The sequence below is a fragment of the Bufo gargarizans genome, chromosome 3 (genome assembly GCF_014858855.1).
Source record: "Bufo gargarizans isolate SCDJY-AF-19 chromosome 3, ASM1485885v1, whole genome shotgun sequence".
Lineage (NCBI taxonomy): Eukaryota > Metazoa > Chordata > Amphibia > Anura > Bufonidae > Bufo > Bufo gargarizans.
In genome coordinates this window covers 293578355-293600524 of record NC_058082.1, presented here as the reverse complement: position 1 = coordinate 293600524, position 22170 = coordinate 293578355, and the positions used below count along the sequence as shown (strand labels likewise).

General features: G+C 43.7%; 1 protein-coding gene across 2 annotated transcripts; it reads right to left on the bottom strand.

Moving 5' to 3' along the window:
- Window positions 1-1421: 1421 nt before the first annotated feature.
- On the bottom strand, window positions 1422-20409 carry AK2 (adenylate kinase 2). Of its 2 annotated transcripts, XM_044287092.1 has the most exons (7): window positions 20261-20409; window positions 15207-15332; window positions 15001-15111; window positions 6933-7027; window positions 6731-6803; window positions 2659-2854; window positions 1422-2042 (listed from the first exon to the last, which is right to left on the bottom strand). In XM_044287092.1, exons 1-7 carry the CDS (start codon window positions 20351-20353, stop codon window positions 2035-2037), a joined length of 702 nt encoding a protein of 233 aa, XP_044143027.1. In that variant the 5' UTR covers window positions 20354-20409; the 3' UTR covers window positions 1422-2034. The 2 variants fall into 2 exon arrangements, with proteins under 2 accessions (XP_044143027.1, XP_044143026.1); XM_044287091.1 differs by lacking the exon at window positions 1422-2042 and having other exon boundaries at window positions 2214-2854.
- Window positions 20410-22170: the final 1761 nt, after the last annotated feature.

Sequence of the window (22170 nt, the reverse complement as noted above, 5' to 3'; positions counted from 1 at the left end):
ACAGATATTTGAACATTCAGTTACCGTGTCTGACATGGTTCTGAACATCCACACATCATATAGAGAAACCCAGCCCAAAACATGATGGAAGCATGGGGGTTATTTGTGACAAGCAATCACCAAGGGCTGAACTTCCGTAGCTTCAGTCTCTTGCATGTGACCATGTCCATTCTAGTTCATAATGCAGTACACAAAACTCAACCTTACTGCATACCGTATTGTGACCACTCCATTCTTCACAAACAGCAATGGAAAAAAAAATGTCCACAACACCAATAGAGAAAACTAGCCCAAAAGGGTAATGGCTGTGAGGTTAAAATTGAACCATAAACCCTTATAAATACTCACCACAGCCGCATCGAATATAAAAAGATAGAAAATCTGTTACAAAAACAACATATTGATAAAAGACATATGTACGTAGCAATACAGACACAGGAATGAATAAAAACTACGACAGCATGTTTATACAATAAATGTAGTAACTCCTAACGAGTACCAAGGGGATAAATCCCCCAATCAATCATTGTAAAGTGCATTAAAACAGGAGGTAAACATAGGAGATAGCGGCCCAGTATATACATCCCCTGAGGAAGCAACAGCAAAACGCGCGTTGAGGTCAGGACTATCTTGTTTGTATATACTGGGCAGATATCTCTATGTTTACCTCTGTTTTAATGCACTTTACCATGATTTATTGGGATTTTACCCCCTTGGTACTCATTAGGAGTTACTGCATTTATTGTATAAACATGCTATCATAGTCTTTATTCATTCCAGTGTCTGTATTGCCACATACATATATGTCTTTTATCAATATGTTGTTTTTATAACAAAGATTTTCTATATTATATTCTATGTGGCTGTGGTGAGCATTTATAGGGGTTAATGGAAAAAATGTGTAGTGTACTGCATAAAATATTGCTTTAAAATTTGCAGCAGTGTGAAAACTGAAATCACCGGAGACCAATGTTGGCATTCACGTGGGGTCATAATATAGCCACATTATAGTGTCTGGGTTCCAGCCACAAGAATCAGACCTTCCCACGAGGAGTTCTACAGGATCAAACCAAATCCACCGTAGAATGCAATGCTGTCAGTGGCGGTGTAGCACATTTCTGCACTAAGAATTGACCATTTGTAAAAAAAACTGATTCTTAGTGCAGGCTCCTTCTCCGATCCAGATTGTTAAACTTTTGACCGCCATGGTCCATACCATGATCAAAGGGAATTCTTTCCCACCCTAAAAAAGGGAGCGATTTGCCATTTTAGTTATCCACACCAGTATGAGATTAGGCATATGGTGGATGCACCTTCTTCACATGCCACTTTCTGACATACCCCCACAATTGATACAAATGCAACTACTGCCAAGAGATAAGTTGACTACTAATAACCAGAATAAGAAAATCAAAGAGCAGTTGAGTCCTGTACACGGTTTATTGCTATGTTCTTAATATAAGGCACTTGTGTGGATCTGCACTGACAGATAAAAAGGATCACGAGTAGAATGAAGCAAACTGTCCAATAAGGGCCAAATGTATTTTTTTCGAAAAAAGTGGAGGTCATTCTATGACACCTTGGTTGTTCATTTAAACTTGTTCTTTAAGCAGAGATTGTTAGTGCATCTCTGATAGCAGTCACAGTTCTAGTTTTGCTATCATAAGCAATCCATGGAGAGAGAAAAAAAACTCAATTTGTCACCAGAATTTGTTTCATCATTGGTTACGGTAGTTCAAATGTGGATTTTAATCAATACAAAATGGTTTCCCAACAGATCTAGGACAGCTTTTTGTACCTGAGAACATAGACATTGCTCACAGTCACACACCTCATCAATGAGGTTAGACATACTCTAGCTTCCGCAGAATGAAAAGCTTTAAGACATGGAGATGAACCCAGTAAATTTTGGGCATAGGGACAAAACAGCAGCAGAGGAATTGGTGAGTCTACTCAGTCCTCACAGTTTTTAAATGCAGTGCCCTACTCTTGTGCACAGGCTTGTAGACAACACACTCCTGGGATGGCTGGGAATCAGTGAACTGAAATGAATGAAAACAAAAAAAATGAATTGGAATATAGGCCAAAATTAATAAATACAAAAATTCAATTTAAAGAAGACGAAGAAAGTGCCCCACAAAAAATAAAAGCCAGCAACAAACAGGAAGCCGAGAGGAAAGACAATTTTTGCATTCAGAAACATCTATAAATCATTATTTTACAAGAATTTTTATTAGAAAGGATAGTAAAAGTCATTGACCATTGCAGACACAAGCAATCACAGAAACTATGCTTAAAAGGAGTTTTCCAGGAGTAATCAATATTAAGATAGGTCATCAATATCTGATCAGTAGGGGTCCAACTCCCACCACCACATCTGATCAGCTGTTTGATGAGGCTTCTACTTAGGATAGTGACATCACATTCATTGGTCATGTGGACTAGATGCAGCTTAGTACCGTTCAAGAGACTGGGCAATATAAGCACAGCTCGAGAACAAGCCATCAATACTGAGCCCCTGGTAAAACCCATTAATCATATCAGCCGATATCCATAAAGGTCACTTTAACAACCAACTCCATCATACTTGATCACCAGCACATAAATTAACTTTACTCTTTCCATAGGATTATCACAGAAATATAACGAGGTCTTTACTGCGTGCTTTGGAGAAAGCTGCCAAGATGCTTGCAAACACAACGTCTGGAGATTGTGAAGCATCCACCGCCGTGTGGATTCCATGTTTTTGATAGTAGTCCACCAATGGTGCAGTCATGGTGTGATAGGCCTCCAGTCGAGATTTCAGAGTAGTCTCATTGTCATCGGAGCGTTTGATCAATGGTTCACCAGTCACCTGTGGAGCAGATGGGAATTTTAGAATGCAGCAATACCAGAATTTGGACTTAGATTTTTTTTTTTTTTTTAGTTCCCTTAATTCTCTGGGTCAGAACGGTAACAACAATACCACATTTATATAGTTTTTCTTTTCATTGCCAAATTTTGACCCCCCCATAACTTTTTTATGGTTATGTCTAAGGAGCTGTGTGAGGACTCGTTTTTTTTGCAGGATGATATGTAGTTTTTGACACCATTTTATGTGTATGACTTTTAGATCAGTTTTATTCAAATTTTCTTTTTTCTTGAAAAGCTATAAAATTGCCCATATTGATTTCCCAGCCCCCCCCCTCCCCCCACCCATTACGCTATTCACCATATAGGATATATTTTTTTTTTTTATATATTTTAAGATTACAGGTGTTTTTAGATGCAGTGATTATTTATGATTGCATTATGAGTTTTTTTAATTTTGGGGAAAGGGAGCAATTTGATTTTTTTTTACTTTTTTTTGAGCCCCCATGTGGACTACAACACAGAATTATTAGATTGCAATTTGTACAAAATAAAGGAATTGTGTACTTTACAATATACAATGGCTAGCACTGGTGACTTGCAGCGCTGGAGTCCTAGGTTCGAATCCGACCAAGGACAACATCTGCATGGAGTTTGTATTTTCTCCCCATGTTTGCGTGGGTTTTCTCTGGTTTCCATCCGCACTCCAAAGACATACTGATAGGGAACTTAGATTGTGAGCCCCACTGGGGACAGCTTGATGCTAAGGTCTGTAAAGTGCTGTGGAATATAGCAGCGCTATATAAGTGCAAAAATTAATCCGTATATTCCAATGCAGTGCTGCCACCTGCATTAGTATATACCAGTAACAGACCTAGAAGACTAGTACAGGCTTTGACTTATTACTCAATGGAACACCTTCCGCAATCTCAGCCAGGGGGAGGCGTTCCTGTCTGGAAAGTGCACACCTATAGGCTCTTTGCCTTTTAGATGCCATGGTGCCATTTGACAATGGCATCTGAGGGGTTAAACGTCCACCAATTGCAGACATTAGCCCTGGGTGTCTGCTGTGTGAAACAGTCGACACCCAGTCGCTATGGCACGTGTTTCGCTCTGGAACGGGTGCCATCTTTAAAGACCTGACATGTCGAGAAGGGCTTAAACCTGACATCAGTTTAATAATGCTTAGTACTAGCTGCAAGCATGTGCTTTTAGCAGCAAATGTGCAGCTAGTAATATAAACTGGCCGACCCCTTTAATAGTAAGTAACTTTAAAAGTAAATAATCAAATACCATATTCGGCAACACGAGGTTAATGTGTGAGGTACTTAACAGGGTCACTTACTATTAATGTGAGGCACATGGTGTTATTACCTTAGTAAGTAGGCCAAAACACAGCCTGTGGGTAGCATCAGGTCCATGATCAGGAGGAGTGGGGAACTCATCTAATGCCCCCCCCCCCCCCCCAGCACTTTTTTGGAACTGCGCAATATAATAGGCGCTGCTCTCTTTCTAAGTGCAGCATGAACCTCAGCCATATAATAGGCTTTTTGGTTCTATAATTTTTTTTGCAGCATATAGGTGCATTACTAGAATCGCCTACTCTGCACCGCTGTTTAATAGTATTTTCTCATATATTTTTCATATTACGCCCACCTTTTGTTTCCCTCGATGAGACTTTTTGATAGCGAGACATGAATGTAGGGATTAATGGTTATAGGGGGAACTAGGGCCAGTTTATTTAGGGAAAGGTTTCGGACAGGGTCGCCCTCATCAGCGCAGGTGCTCTGTGGTTAGGCTATCAGGGCCAGAATAGCACCCCCATTATAGGGCCATAGCAGGGCCATGTAGCATGTAGTCCCCGTCCATCTTTTGTTTATAACCATTCCCTTCCTTCTCCGCACGGACACTCTTATTTTGCCTGCTAGTACCATACAACCGAGTTATCAAGTGCCGCTGAGCACTTTTACTTGTACTACTTTAAAAGCTTCTTGTCTCTATTGTGGACAGATTTTGTGACTATTTATTCTGACAGAAGCTTCTTGTTTTTGTTTTCATTTGTGTATCACGAGGGCTCTCTTTTATAAGATAGGATTAAAAGTTAAAGGGGTTCTGCAGTTTGTTTAAACTGATCAATCCTCTGGATAGATCATCAGCATCTGATCGGCGGGAGTCCGATACCTGGGACCCCCGCCGATCAGCCGGTTGAGAAGGCAGAGGCGCTGGCAGTAGTGCCGCAGCCTTCTCACTGTTTACTGCAGACCTAGTGACATCACGACTAGTATCAACTGGACCTGGGCGGGGCTAAGCTCCATTCAAGTGAACAGAGCTTAGCTGCGCCCAGGCCAGTTGATACTAGTCGTGACGTCACTGGGCCTGCGGTAAACATTGAGAAGGCTGCGGGACTCCTGGAGAGCCGCTGCCTTCTCAAACAGCTGATCGGTGGGGGTCCCAGGTGTCAGACCCCACCGGTCAGATGCTAACGATCTATCCAGAGGATAGATCAGTTTAAACAAACTGCAGAACCCCTTTAAGTTTTATAAATATACTTAGCAAATTTTGGATCACTTTTCAGTTTATTTCTTGTAAGTGGGCACCCATTATTTAATTTGACTTAAGCGGGCGGCTTTTTTTCCGGATCCGCAGTTTGCAGACCGCAAAAAACGAACGGTCGTGTGCATGAGGCCATAATGGCAAGATTAGGAACAATGAGTCACATAAACCCAAATGTTCCTTTATGCGGCTGGCTGCTAAATATTTTTATCTTTGCTGTTGCCTTTATTTCAGGCTGACTAATACACAAATCAGTAGCACTATACTAAACCCTGAATGGATGGCGTGAACATTATTTCAGTGATGGACATAGCTGTGATCTGTGACTAGAGCTTGGCTACACTGCTTATTTGAAGTCTGTGGTAGTCCAAGACACACCTACTGTCCTCAATTGTTCTGGCCCCTGTTCTACAAGGCTAAGTTCCGATGGAAAAATCGGCGGCAGAATAATCAATAGCAGATTAGTTGCTGAAAACAGGTCGTTTGGTGAAGGTTTTAGGAGTTTTTACAAGAGTATTAGGTCAAACAACAGATTTGGAAAACCCACAAAAAAAAAAAAAAAAAAAAAAGGCGGAGTTTTTTACATTAAAGTCAATGAGAAACTGTTGGTGAGTTTTGAATGTGGGTTCAGCAGCAGAAAACGCCTGTCTTCCGCTGCTGAATCAGATTTTAGTGGTGTCAACATACCCTTACAATTTATTCTACAAAAACAAGTCCTCATATGGCTACGTCTATGGATAGATATTTGGCTTGGCAATATTCCTGTCATATCCCAAGATGTAGTAAAGAGTCAGATTTTGAGTCATAGGAAGTCACTTCCACAAGGTGGTGCTAGCAAGATGTTCTCCTTGGAGGATACCTCTGCATATTCTTTCCCATGGAGCGTTTCCAGCATGCAAGTCTCCACAACATGAAGCGCTTCCAGCAAGTGGAAGTTAATTGGTGCTTGTTTATCTTTTTTCATTTGAGGGGGATTTGAATGAACATTGGTTCTTCAACCCCCTCCTCACAGATAACATTGTTAGGAGTACATTCCCAATTTACATGGGACATAGATGTAACGCCAATAACGGTTTTTAGATGTACATCAAATGTGAATGGCCAAAAAACATTTTCTTCCTAGGGCATCTTTGCACGGGAGAATGATTGGGAACAACCAATTGTTCAATTGCTCAACTTGCCGACCACCGGCCCGTGTAAAATTATTAAATGGGTTTCCTGACAGGGTAGTGATCAGGAGGGTAAGTGTTTCCTAACTGACCTCCGGAAGTGCTCACCACTGTAATACGTTTACTTTGGATGAGAGGGCAAATAGCTGCATACTCACATCATCTTTCATGTGCTCTTTAGGAGGATTAAATTCCTCATGGTATGACCGTCCACTTGATGGGTGGATCAACCTAATTCAGGGAAAATGAGAAGAATTCTCGCAAAAGAGCAATGTATCCAAATCAATAATAAAATAAGGAAGGTACTGCATCTGTTTAAAAAATAAAAATAAAAAATTAAATAATGAATGGATTCATTACCTTCCACAGATTCTGCGTACAAGCAAAGAGTCATCCACACTAAATTCAATAACTGAATCCAGATTTTCCTGTCGTTTTTCCAGAAGACCATCAAGCTATTGCAATATAAAATGGGAAACATTGTAATCCAAAGTTAATACAGCATAGTATAGTTTATTAAGCTGGCCATACACAAGATAGACTGGTTTCTCTCCCGATCCATTCCGTGTCCGGGCAGCACATCGTGCTGCCCTATAGAAATGAATGGGTCTGCATTGCGGAACGAAATTGAGGACGTGTGAATGGACCCTTACTCAGCTGTTCCTGCAACTCCCATAGAAGTGAAAGGAGGATTATAGGAGTTGTAATTTTAGAACAGCTGGAGTGCTGGAGGTTGCTGATCCCCTGCATTAGATGATCAGCAGAACCTGCTGAAACCATTGGGTTTGGCTGATACACATCTCATTTGTATGGTCAGAGTTAAAGGGGTTTTCAGTATCTGATCAGTGGGGGGTCTGACACCCTGGACCCCTGCCGATCAGCTGTTTGAGAAGGCAGCTGTCCTTCTGTGAGCTCAGCCCCATTCAAGTGCATGTGGTAATCACATCTGCTTTCTTGACCACTCTAGTGGTATATACAATTTCAGATCATATTAAATAGGCTATTATACGATTCCAAGTTCCATAACAAGCTCAGGGCTCGTGCAGACTGCCCCTCTTTTTTTCTCTTTTTTTACTCCTGCAGAAATGTCCAATCCCTGTCTGCAAAACAGACAAGAACAGGACATGTTCTATATTTTTTTGCGGGGCCGTGGAACAGATTTGCGGACCAGACATTTTTGTGCGGTCTGCTTTTTTTTGTCAAAACTACACCTGTGTGCATAAGCCCTTAGATTGGTCATACATATTAGATGGCTGACGGTATCTCTACCAACATCCCCATAAGAGCACGCTTAGCTGATCCTCTGACATTTTTTGTGATTCATAGAAAGGGTGCAGCAATAGCTCTCCCTCCACAATCACAACAGGCTCCTATAAAACCTGCTCACCTGAGATTTATTCAGATTAGAACTGGGCATACATCTCTCTCGACTCCCAATCCTTTACACACGCATGTTTTAAACTAGAGGAGAAAGCCACTGCCAGGCCACTTCTATCCAAATCCAACATCCCCAATCTTCATTCCCCCCCCCCCCCCCCCGTACCGATACACCTTCGGGTCCATTCACACTTCAGTATTTTTACCTTTCCAGATAAACGTTCCTGTTTTTTGCAGATCAGAAAATCTGGATGACATGAGGATGCTTTTAGCATGTCTTCCAGATTTTCGACGGATCCATTGACTTGAATGGGATGACGGAATGCAAAATCGGACAAATAGTAGGACAGGGTATATTTTTTTTCCAGGATCCGAATAAAGGAACGGAATCACTGAATCGGGAGTGCTGTCCGATTATTTGCTGATTCCATTGAAAATGAATGGATCCGCATAACGTTCCGTTTTTAATCTGAACGGATGCGGAACACCAAAACGGACGTGTGAATGGACCCTTAGAGAGACTTTTCCCTGCCATTCATCAGCGCAGTGAGCAGCATAGGCAGTGCAGTGATGCTGCTGCTGCCTGAAGCAACCAATCACAAAGCTCCTTACAGTAAGGAGCTTTGTTATTGGTCAGTTTGAGTGGGCTGCCGGAGCTTATGGCACACCGCATGATCCTCACTGGCGGGGTAAGTGGCCATGCTGTGAAATTTAGTGGGGGGGGGGGGTCCCGGATCTGAGTGCCTTGTTTTTCCCTATAATGACGAGTCTGAAGCTCTCAGCCGAGCGCTGTCTCTCCTCCCTGCTGGGTGCAGTGGTGAAGACGGACTCAAAAGAAGGTCTCAGCAGTGAGGAAAAGTGGCTGAGCGCTTCAGACTCCTGCTTATAGAAGTCAGCGAGGGCAGTGCTCCAGACTAAAAAAAATACCTAGTAGCCATTGGCTCCTGAACTGAAAAATTTAGGAGCCAAATCAAATTTTTAGTCGCCAAATCGAAACCGAATCAAAGTTTTGGTATCGTGACAACGCTACGCCGATCAGATCGGCCTAGGGTTGTTTTGATACCAAAATTTTGATTAGCTTTCGTCACCATAAAAAAGTATTGCGATACTCAATACCGCGCAAAAAAAAAAAAATACCCCAAAAAAAAAAAAAAACGCGTGCATTTCGCATTTTATGAAACATTCGGCCCATAATAGAACAGTCCTATCCTATTTTTTGGGGTGACAAGGTGACTAAAAAATGGCGAATGCTCACTGCATAGGAGATATTTTTTAATAATGTAATAGTTTTGACAGCGCTGTGTAATATGTTTATTTATTTATTGTTTATATATTTTATATGTAAAATTGGGAAAGGGGGGGGATTTAAACTTAATATTTTAGGGTACTTTCACACTAGCGTTTTTCTTTTCCGGCATAGAGTTCCGTCCTAGGGGCTCTATACCAGAAAAGAACTGATCAGGCACATCCCCATGCATTCTGAATGGAGAGTAATCCGTTCAGGATGCGTCAGGATGTCTTCAGTTCAGTCATTTTGACTGATCAGGCAAAAGATAAAACCGCAGCATGCTGCGATTTTATCTCCGGCGAAAAAAACTGAAGATTTGCCTGAATGCCGGATCCAGCATTTTTTCCCATAGGAATGTATTAGTGCCGGATCTGGCATTCAAAATACCGGAATGCACCCGCACTAAATCCGGACCCATTCACTTCTATGGGGCTGTGCACATGAGCGGTGATTTTCACACATCACTTGTGCGTTGCGTGAAAATCGCAGCATGTTCTATGTTGTGCATTTTTCACGCAACGCAGGCCCCATATAAGCTAATGGGGCTGCGTGAAAATCGCAAGCATCCGCAAGCAAGTGCGGATGCGGTGCGTTTTTCACTCATGGTTGCTAAGATGATAGTCTATTCACTGTATTATTTTCCCTTATAACATGGTTATAAGGGAAAATAATAGCATTCTTTAATACAGAATGCTTAGTAGAAGGTCAATATAATAAACATTGGTGGCGCAGTGTGCCCCCCCTCAATATAATAAACATTGGTGGTGCAGTGTGCACCCCCCCCCCCCCCCCCCCCAACACCCCAGTATAATAAACATTAGTGGCACAGTGTGCCCCCCCTCAATATAATAAACATTGGTGGCACTGTGGGCAGTGCCAATGAGGGTTAAAAAAAAAAAAATATTTAACTCACCTCCTCCAATTGATCGTATCCTGTTCTTTCTTCACGACCTGTCAAAGGACCTGTGGTGACATCACTGTGCTGATCACATGATACATCACATGATTCATCACCATGGTAATGGACCATGTGATGAGCTCTGTGACGTCACCACAGGTCCTGAAGAAAGAACAGGAGACCGGCAGCTACACGATCAACTGGACGAGGTGAGTTAATTTTTTTTAAATTATTTTTTAACCCTCATTGGCACTTCCCACTGAGCCACCAATGTTTCTTATACTGGGGTGTTGGGGGGGGGGGGGCACACTGTGCAGGGAGTCTAAGAAAGAATCAAATGAGTCACTAACTAAGTCGGATCTTTAGATTCTTTTAACCTGAGACTCATTCGATTCTTTGACTCCCTGTACTTGTGTCAGTGACTAAGGGCTGCTAGTGCTTGCCTTGCCTCAGCTCTGATTGGTTGGTGGGCGGGGAGGGGAGGGGCTGGCAGAAGCAGCTTCCACTCTAGGATCAGATTACACTCCTCCCGAGTCCCTCCCCTCCCTGCTGCCAGCGGCTCTGCTATTGTCTGTGTGCTGTGACTCACTGCCTCAGACTGAGAAGAACATCGGCGGCGGGGCAGAGAACTATCAGCTCCTGTGCCCGCCGCTGTATTCAACTGCAGAGCTGCGGCAGCGGGTCTAGTCGCAAATGGCGACAAGACTAAAAAGTCTTGTCGCCATTTGTAAATTCTAAGTCGCATTGGCGACCATTTTGGTCACCATCTGGAGCCCTGAGCGAGGGTCCCAGCGCTGGACACGCCAACAGGAGACCTCTACCTATGTCACCAGTCAGCTTTCCTATGAATCCATCAAGGATAATTCATTACAGCATGTTCCATCAGATGCTGAACTAGATATATTGTGTGCTATAAGGATTTCTTCTGTAATGCGGCACCGCATGGTGGCACGTGGTGCCACAAGGACTGCATGTGGCCATTTACAGCCTCCAGGACATACAGTCCCTCTACCAAGCGTATGAAGTCTTCGCTGTAAGACTGTACAATCCAATAACCACCGCGGTGGTGGCAATTTTGTGGCATTATCTGGTGGCATGAGATAGGGCAATGGGTCATGGAAAACAAACTCCCCTTTATAGAAAGATCAAGCACAACACAAAATGACAGCCTCTAGATCAGGGATCAGCAACCTCCGGCACTCCAGCTGTTCGGAAACTACTAATCCCAGTATCCTCCTTTCACTTCTTTGGGAGTTACAAGAACTGCTGAGCAAGTGTGCATGCTGGGTGTTGTAGTTTCACAGCAGCTGGAGTGCCAAAGGTAGTTTTACAGGCGAGCCTGGTGGTTATCACTGCGTGATGACATCATCCAGATCCACAACATGTGACTGTGGCGATGCGACCCAGGGTCTTTCGCTTGTGCCCTTGGCACCAGAATGCACCACCATCCGTTGTGCCTGTGTCCTGCTCCGTCAGTGCCTCAGCTCTCTTCAGAGTCTACCAACAGCCCTGGCGGCACCGACATACCCACCTGAGAGCTCATCTACAAGGATGCAACTTTGGTGGGCAGCAATGGCCATGTGATGGATGGCAAACCCCAGTGGCCAGCGGCACAGGAACAGCAGCAAAAATGAAAAAGGATTGTCTAAAGAAACACTATTTTTACCTATCCATACTTAAAAGAGCACTAGAACATGGTAACCAAGGTGGGACCCCCAGCGATCATGTACTTGAAGGGGACATGTGTTTTAGTAACGACTTGCACTTCCCATGCAATAACATCTCCTGTGACTCTATATTGTACCATTCCTCTATTATTCCTATTAGAACTTATGAACAAATTGCTAGTAGTCTGCAATAAAGGTCCAGCGGGGGGTTACCAGTTGACTGCACTGATTGAAGAATATCAAGCTGTGCAGTGACACCCCCATCTGGACCTTCACTGCAAACTGCTAGCAAGTCATTCATAACTAATAGAAGAAATAGGAGGAATGGTGCAAACATAAGGTCATAAGAATAGATGATCCAGGATTGTTATTACATGGGGGAAGGGGGGGGGGGTGCAAATAGTTTCCAAAACAGACAAATCCGGAGAGGTGAGCGGTCCTCTTTAACGACAGGTGATAAGTATCGATCTTAGGATTGTCCCCCCCCCCCCCCCCTCAGCGCAACAGTGTCCTCAAAATTGTCTAAATTTGCTATTTATGCATGGAAGACAGTTCTAGATACTAGTAATGGTTTCCCTGCATAAATAGCAACCCCTTAATGTTATGTAGGCCTTTGTATTAACTATTTGAATTACTGTAACTTTTGTACTAAATCGGGTAAAAATACTCCTCAGAAATTGTAAGAGGAGTATTTTTACTCTTCCAGACAAAAAAAAAAAAAAAAAAGTAGCATGACCTCTGATGGCAGGAGTGGCCGACATAGATCTAATGTGTATGGCCAGCTTAAAAAGGACTATACATTAGTAAGTGGCTTTTTTTAAAGGGTTTCTGTCACCAGAATTAACCCTATTAAGCTAGCTGACATTAGCACATCGCTAATGTCAGCTGAACCTAACTATTCTATTCATACTTTTATCTATGCCCCCGTTACCGCAGAAACTTTTCTAATATGCTAATTAGCCTCTAAGACAATGGGGGGGGGGGGGGCGTTACCCCTGCTCCTAGAGGCTCTGTTCTCCCAACCTCTGGCCACGCCCTGCTACACTAGTTGACACCTCCAACTGCCAAACCCTGTGCGCTCGGAAAATCTCGCGCCGTTCAGTATTTAGCAGGCGCAGTAAGGAACCCAGCGAGCGCCCTTCACTCACTGCGCCTGTGCTGAATACTGAACAGGACTGTGCAGGAGTGAGATTTACCCGGCAGACAGGGCTGGCAGTACGAGACCAACGTTGCCTGGCCCTGTCAATCTAGTGTAGCAGGGCATGGCCAGAGGTGAGAGAACTGAGCCTCTAGGAGCAGGGGCAACGCCCCCACCCTGCACCTAGAGGCTAATAAGCATATTATACAAGTTATATTTCTGCAGTAACGGGGCATAGATAAAAGTAGGAATAGAATAGTTAGGCTGACATTAGCACATGTTGCACAACTTCCTATATAGAAGGGCTCGTTCACACGACCGGCATATGCAGATCTGCAATACACGGGCACCATTCCGCATCATAGATGCAGACCCATTCACTTCAATGGGTCCGCAAATCCGGGGGTGCAGAACGGAATCATGGAACTCTACGGAAGCACTACGGGGTGCTTCCGCTGGGTTCTGTTCCGCAAAAAGATAGAGCAAGTTCTATCTTTTTGGGGAACGGACGAATGCAGACCCATTCAAGTTGAATGGGTCTTGTTGTGCTTTTTCATAAGTTTAAACAGTTATATCTACTTATTTTAGTTATAATGGGTATTCATTGCCTTTAAGAGCAATGTTGATTTATATTCACTGTTTTGTATGGATTTTCATGTAGGCCAAAGTAAGTCCATGAGAAGATTTCTGTGCCATTAAAAAGCTAGTGTTATTGTAACAATATATTATACATTTAGAAAGTTAGAAGATACACCGCACCTGCAGATTCTGAGGCTTCATTGTTTTGTCCTATCTGAACATGAATTCCAGTGTGTAAGAATTGTCTAGATGTTCCTCAAAGTATATATTCATGTATCAAAGTTTGTCCCTCGGCGCCGAGACAAGGTCTCCAGATGTCAGAGGTGTGAAGTATTGAAAATATCAGGCATGTATGAGTTAACCCTTAATGGTATGATGCTTATTACTTATACAACAGTGCCACCTAGATATGAGCGGTTAATACTAACTACATCAGTAGCAAAAGCGCATACTGGGTAGTATTATGACGTCATGCTCCTTATCAATGCACACACCCATCCAACAATTATTGGAAAGTTCCAAACTCGGAGGGTGTGTTCATCTGATAAATTTTGGGAAAAGAAAAAGAAAAAAAGGAGGAGAGGAGAAAACAAACATTTTGGATTATAGATATCAGGAGAATCATTTGGATTATCGGGGAAAAACTCTTGAGAGCTGGCTGCCCATCACTTGACCCTTGGGTAATGTATACTTTGTTTTATGTAGTATTGATCTAAATTAATTGGCTTGATACTTAGCCAGATACCCGCTCATTTGCGGACGTGTAACGTTAGTTGCTACATAGTATTTTCTCCGATTTCAGTTACGATGCATATAACTGAAAAAAAGGGGATAATATTGGAGAAACTCTTTGTTGGGAATCTTTGTATTCCCTAGTTTGTTATCAAACCAATAATTTATAAGTTTTGTTGCAATACTTCCATTATCTGAAAGATTGGTCATCATTTTTGGGCGGAGCAAGGGCTCGTATCTGTCATCTTCTTGATTGAGTTTTCCGCATAATCCATTGATTGTATATCTCTCACAAATTTAAAGCTGTATTGCATCATATTATTGTGTTGGTTGAGTAGTGTTTTGTTGGTATCATAGTGAATTCTGGGTACTGCATATCATTGAAATTTATGTTGAATAATTTTTGATTGTATTTTAAACTCTTATATTTTTGCATAGTCGCTTGTGCCCCGTTTTACTGATTGCACAAAATAATCAGGTTCTCGATTGAACTCTTTTTGAGATGTTTATGTCCATCTCACGGGTCAATATAGTTTGCATAATTTTTCTTTTGACCAGATTTTTTTTAAAAATATTTATATAAAGCTTTTGCTTTATATACCCGACAGTCTGGATTCATCCCAGTGGCCATACGGAGGTTGCCTGTGCATTGGGGACTGCAAACTGCGGTCCCCAATGCACAGAACGACCCACCTACGGCCATGTGAATGAGCCCTAATACAGAGGATACAAATAGGCATAAAAATTACCATCTCTGCTTGCTTGACAGTGCGAGGAAATCCATCTAGTAAGAATCCCTTTTTACATTGGGGTGTATCAAGATTATTTTCAATCAGCTCTACCACCATTTCATCACTGACCTAAAAACAGAAGAGAATAAATCACTCTCCTATAAATACAGCAATCGTTCTACATATTACGTGTGCACATGTACAGCTGATCTGGACATACTGACCAGTTTCCCAGCGTCCATTGTGGCCTTCAATCGTTTGCCCAGCTCAGATCCTGAAGCTACCATGGCTCTTAACATATCTCCTGTAGCAAGGTGACACACACAGTACTTTTCTGCCAGTTTGGGAGCCTGGGAACATAAAGACAGTGTTATAATAAAACACATTATAAGTAAGACCAGGGCTATATGATCATTTCAGAGTGGTGCACCAGAAGTTCAGTGGGTTGTAACAGACATGCACCAAGCAATGGACAAGACGCAGTCCAGTAGAAACGTATGATGACCAAAGCAATCACTTCACTTCTCATTTACTAGTAATACGAATCAAACAGGAAGAGGCTGCACAAGTGGAGCTCCGACACACGGAACTGGGAGGACTACAATCAATTGCCATTCACCTTTATGTGCATCAGATTTGGTATTGAAAAGGGTGAAATCCGCAGACAGTCAGTCTAGTGTAGACACCCTAAAGATACCGTATATTTGTTGCCAGATTTTTGTGACCGAAAACATGCACATGAACGTATTTTTTGTCAGCAACCGACCCGCATTTTTTGCAGGTTGGATACGGACTTAGTCACTTCAATGGGGGTTGCAAAAGATGCGGACAGCACACCGTGTGAGGTCTGCATCCATATGTCCGTTCTATGGCAGCCACAAAAAATATAGAATATGTTGTATTCTTTTATGCATTACCGACAAGAATAGGACTGTTCTATTATGGGCTGGACATGCTGTTCCACAAAATGCAGAAAGCACGCACCCGTGTCTATGTTTTGGGGATCCCTAATTTGTGACCCGCAAAACATGCAACAGTCATGTGCATGAAGCCCAACTCAAATCTACTGCATGCGAATACACCCTTAGGCCCCTTTCACACGGGCGAGTATTCCGAGCCGATGCGCGAGTTGAACGCATTGCTCCCGCACTGAATCCTGACCTATTCATTTCTATGGGGCTGTACACACGAGCTGCGATTTTCACGCATCACTTGTGCGTTGCGTGAAAATTGCAGCATGCTCCTCTTTGTGTGTTTTTCACGTAACACAGGCCCCATAGAAATGAATGGGGTTGCGTGAAAATCGCAAGCATCCGCAAGCAAGTGCTGATGCGGTATGATTTTCACGCACGGTTGCTAGGAGACGATCGGAATGGAGACCCGATCATTATTATTTTCCCTTATAACATGGTTATAAGGGAAAATAATAGCAATCTGAATACAGAATGCATAGTACAATAGCGCTGGAGGGGTTTAAACAAATAATTAAACTCACCTTAATCCACTTGATCGCGCAGCCCAAATTCTCTTCTGTCTTCTTTTTTGCCGTGTGCAGGAAAAGGACCTGTGGTGACGTCACTCCGGTCATCACATGATCTTTTACCATGGTGACGGACCATGTGATGACCGGAGTGACGTCACCACAGGTCCTTTTCCTGCACACAAAAATAAAAGACAGAAGAGGTGCCGGCTGCGTGAACAAGTGGATTAAGGTGAGTTTAATAATTTTTTAACCCCTCCAGCACTATTGTACTATGCATTCTGTATTCAGAATGCCATTATTTTCCCTTATAACCATGTTACAAGGGAAAATAATACAATCTACAGAACACCGATCACAAACCCGAACTTCTGTGAAGAAGTTCGGGTACCAAACATGCTGATTTTTCTCACGTGCGTGCAAAACGCATTACAATGTTTTGCCCTCGCGCGGAAAAATTGTGCATGTTCCCGCAACGCCCATCTGAAAGAGGCCTTAGGGTGCTGCCACACTCAGGTATTTTTTTTTTTATGCATTTTTAAAGCCAAATTGAACAACTAAACGCAATTGCAGACTAAACGGACTGAACTTGCTTGCAAAATAGTGCGAGTTTCACTGAACGCACTCTGATTCTGAACGCATCCGGCCACAATCCGCAACGCCCGTGTAAAACCAGCCTTACAGCAGTTCCTTGCAGTCATATTTTCAAAGCCTAATGACTCATTTATAGAGGAGGACCGGAGAATCGCTCGTTTTACACCCCACCTTAAAGAAGATGGTCACCCAAGCTGGAAATAGTCCAAAACTGTTAGCATTCCCCTCTATAAAATGTCTCAAGTGGTCTTGGTAAAATGTATATTTTGTACAATAGTATGCTCGGCAGTACGTGCATCAACCTGAGAAGGCGAAGGAAGAGTCAGACTGAAGGTCACATCATTTACAGGGCAAACATTTGGCCCGGTGACCAGAAGCACAGTCACTTGTAACTCTGCCCTGGCAAAATGTACACATCAGATTACATCATTTAAACTCTCCGTTTTCCCCATTTCTCATAACTAGGGCAGAGGTAAAGTGGAACCAGTCACATGGCGGCTCTCTTACTTCGGAGGCCCTTCTGGATTATGAAAGGTGTAACCTGATTAGAGCTAGGAGCTGGCTTTAGTAGCCCGTTTTGCTGATTAGATGAATTGAATGTTTATCATCTACAGCTGTCTGGTAAAGCCAATTCCGGTGGTTTGACTTTTTTTTTTTTTTTTTTTTTAAAGCCACTGCAGTTTTTTTTTTTTTTTGCCAAACTGGAAGTAGATCCAGTAAGAAGTATAAATCTTTCCTTTATATTGCATGTTCTTTTAAAATCCACTACTAGTTTTGGCTCAAAAGACTGCCAGAAAACACTAGGGGTCATTATCAAAACGCACCACTCCAGAAACAGACATTAAAAAGTCGAAACTTTTGCAACTTCTTGAACGTCCGTGGACCTACATTTAGGCACAGGAAACAGTCCTCATCACTGGAGAGAGGCAGGGGCTGGTGGGGGCATCCCAGGGTCATTAACCACAGCAAATTCACCAATATTTACTTCTGTTTCCAGGGGTAATGACAGGGCCTGGAGCAGATGTCAATCTAGGCACACCGACTGGCAGCGGATGCGTCCAAATTATGATGAGGCCTGCAATTCATCACAAATTGGAAGAGCAGGGGTATCAAATGCTGGTTTTGGTAAAATGCTAGCATGAGATAAATGACCCCCACTGTATGAGACCATGCTTCGAATATACACTGGAATGTAGACCGCATTTTATCTAGAACTTGTATATAAAAGTTTAAGTTAGTTCTGACGTGCCTTGATGGATCGTAATCAAACTTAGTACATATGATCCAACTTAAAATATGGGCGAGTATTTTATACACTAATGTGACTGTAGCTGCTGCGGCACTGCTTCTCACTCTGCCTCTCATCTCCCCCTGTATTTCAGATTGCTTATCTCCCTGCATCTGCTGCCTAAGGCTCCATTCACATGTCCGCATTCGTTCCGCAAAATTACGGACCCATTCATTCTCTATGGGGACAGAATGGATGCGGAGAGCACACTATGTGCTCTCCGCATTTCCAGAGAGCACCCCCGATCTTCTGGTCCTCAGCTCCGATAAACAAAAAACATCCTATTCTTGTCCAGACAATAGTCATTTCTATGGGGGTGCAGAGACAAGGTGGGGGGGGGGGGGGATGTATCAAAACTGGTGTAAAGGAAAACTAGCTTAGTTGCCCAAAGCAATCAGATTCCACCTTTTATTAGAGCTCCTTTGGAAAATCAAAAGGTAAAATCTGGTTGCTATGGGCAACTAAGGCAGTTCTCCTTTATACCAATTCTGATAAATCTCCCACAAACTGTTTGTTGCCCACAGCTTTCATTTCACTACAGCGCTTTAGAGTCTTACAATACTGTAGACCTATGTTTACCAACTTGTGGCTCTCCAGCCGTTGCAAAAACTACAACTCCCATCATGCCTTGATGGCTGCAGTAGAAACTGAATAAAACAAGTAATGCATTTTGAAGCATTCTGTTCACTTACGTTTTCTCCCTATTGACAATGAATGGGGAGAAAATGGAAGCGTTTTTTCCCCCCCCGGTATTGAGACCCTATGATGGATCTCAATGCAGCAAAACATTAAAGGAAACCTGTCACCAGGATTTTGTGTATAGAGCTGAGAACATGGGTTGCTAGATGGCCGCTAGCACATCCGCAATACCCAGTCCCCATAGCTCTGTGTGCTTTTATTGTGTAAAACAAACAACAACATTTCATACATATGCAAATTAACCTGAGATGAGTCCTGTCCCCGAATATGGGGACTGGGTATTGCAGATGTGCTAGCGGCCATCTAGCAGCCCATGTCCTCCGCTCTACCCAAAATCCTGGTGACAGGTACCCTTTAACACTAGTGTGAAATCAGCCTCCGGTTGCATTAATGTCATTGTTCTGCTCTCTTATAGAGGCAGGACCACAAACATAATGGAAGCCCTGTCTGTCACATGACAGAAACTAACAGCACCTGACAGACCCCAATAACTATACCAGGTGCCCCTCAGGATTCCATCAGGGGACCGTTCCCTTTTCTGGAGAAAGAAAAAGAAAAAGAAAAACAGCACATCATCCAGCACTATTTTGTCCAGCAATTTTAGGAGAATCCTTGATGGGGGCTTCAAACAGCTCACCGGCAGGGGCGCGGAGTGTTGGACCCCTACTGATGGGATCGCTCTGTAAAGGCTGGACAACCCCTTTACATTAGGGCGCTATTAGCGATCTATAGGTATAGTGCATTGCTTGTTGTATATGCTAGGGTGCCCCAAGACTGAAAGCATTGGGATACTGCTTTCACAGGCTGCCATAAACAGCAGCCAGTCATGACCACTGACAGCCTCGGGAGTGGTCACTACTGTAAAGGAAACTATCACTCCATATTAGACAGTTCCCTTTTAGGGTTCCATTGAAATTCACAGCAGGCTTCTGTAACGCATTGCGTTATGGGGGTCAGTCACATCTAATAGATATATACCAGGCTGAGACACCATGACCAGCCACAGGCGGCGCTACACTGCGCCTATGAAGAAGCACTTCACTGACCGCGAACCGACGAGCACTGAAGTCTATGGACACCGCGACAGCCAATCACAGGCTTCCACGTCACTACCCGCAGCCTCAGGGTGCCCAGCACGCTAGGTGTCAGGTAGAGGACGAGAAGTATGTTGGAAGGCAAAACGTGCACAGTGGCATGGCTGGTTCTCAGTGCTTTACCTGAGTGCCCTTTCCGGCTCCCGGCGGCCCCAATAAGATGGCTCTGATTCCATCCATTACTGCGCTCCGTTCTGTGCCTTCCCTGGGAGCCATGTTTCACGCAAGAGAGCCGTCAACCCACTAGTCTACTACTCATACCGCTAGTGTGCCACACCCACTCTGACATCTGATTGGCCTCGCCGTGTAGGCCGTTCTCGTTCTGTGGTGCCTATTGGCTAACAGGTCTATCCATCATGGACCATATTTAGCCAATTGGACAACCATTGGAGGATATTCATGTAATGGGCTGTGCTGAAAAGGCGGGAAGCGGAAGGTCATGAAGCTGTCCTAGTCTTTGCAGAACACGTGGCTACGGCTGGGCGTGGCCTGGTGACTGCTCGTGGACTGTGTCACAGTTCTAGTGAGTTTTATTTTAGCAGGGTTCCCTTGTGCACTGAATTATGAATGTACGGATCCATTCAGAGGAAATATATATATATAAAAATAACAATGGAATTGGTCACTTAGTATTCATATTTAGAGTTGCCTCCTTTCCCAACAAAAAATACCAGCCAAATTAAGTCACACCCCAAAGGGGGGTAACATAGGGTGTTAAGTGGCTATGTCATAATGTGGCTCCCAGTATTAATAATGCCCCCATTAGTACCCCCAGTTATATTAATGTCCCAATTAGTGCCCCCCAGAATTACTAATGCCCACGCCCCCCAGAATTAATAATGCCCCCGTAATAGTTATGCCCCCCTAGAATTAATAATGCCCCCAGTAATATTAATGCCCCTGTAGCGTTACATTACCCTACTTTGTGAGATTTCCCTACCTCCTGACTTCCCATCGTACGGCTAATGACGTGAGGAGGCGTTCCTGAGTTTTGACGATCTGCGCATGCGCAAACCGACAGTTTGTGGAAAATCTCAGCAGAGTGCAGCTTCACACCGGGACACTGCATATGCACCGGCCGGGGTTAGCCGCGCTTACGCACTGGGCCGTAATATTTCCCTACTGAGGCTCTCCTGCGCATGCGCAGTGTTCCGGTGTAAAGCTGAACTCCGCTGATTTTCCATAAACTGTCGGTTTGCGCATGCGCAGATCGTCAAAACTCAGGAACACCTCCTCACGTCATTAGCAGTGCGACAGGAAGTCAGGAGGTAGGGAAATCTCACAAGGTAGGGTAGTATAACGCTACACCCCAATTAGTGCCAACTAGAATTAATAATGGCCCTATTAATGCCTCCAGTAATAGTTATGCACCCATTAATGTCCCCAGAATTAATAATGCCCCCATTAGGGCTCTTTCACATTTGCGTTGTCCGGATCCGTCGTGTACTCCATTTGCCGGAATTACACGCCGGATCCAGAAAAACACGAGTGTACTGAAAGCATTTGAAGACGGATCCGTCTTCAAAATGCGTTCAGTGTTACTATGGCAGCCAGGACGCTATTAAAGTCCTGGTTGCCATAGTAGTAGTGGGGAGCGGGAGAGCGACATACTTACCGCCTGTGCGGCTCCCGGGGCGCTCCAGAATGACGTCAGAGTGCCCCATGCGCATGGATCACGTGTCCATGCGATCACGTCATCCATGCGCGTGGGGCGCCCTGACGTCACTCTGAAGCGCCCCGGGAGCCGCACGGACGGTAAGTATGCTGCTCCCCCGCTCCCCACTACACTTTACCATGGCAAACAGGACTTTAACGTCCTGGCAGCCATGGTAACCATTCAGAAAAAGCTAAACGTCGGATCCGGTAATGCGCCGAAACGACGTTTAGCTTAAGGCCGGATCCGGATTAATGCCTTTCAATGAGCATTAATTCCGGATCCGGCCTTGCGGCAAGTGTTCAGGATTTTTGGCCGGAGCAAAAAGCGCAGCATGCTGCAGTATTTTCTCCGGACAAAAAACGTTCCGGTCCTAAAC

Excerpts from the sequence above, each read along its gene's own strand:
- AK2 (XM_044287091.1), bottom strand. The coding sequence starts at position 20,353 with ATGGCTCCCAGGGAAGGCACAGAACGGAGCGCAGTAATGGATGGAATC. Across the intron at positions 7,028-15,000 it reads CTGTCAAGCAAGCAGAGATG|CTTGATGGTCTTCTGGAAAA; the intron begins GTAATTTTTATG and ends ATATTGCAATAG. Across the intron at positions 6,804-6,932 it reads GTACGCAGAATCTGTGGAAG|GTTGATCCACCCATCAAGTG; the intron begins GTAATGAATCCA and ends TCCCTGAATTAG.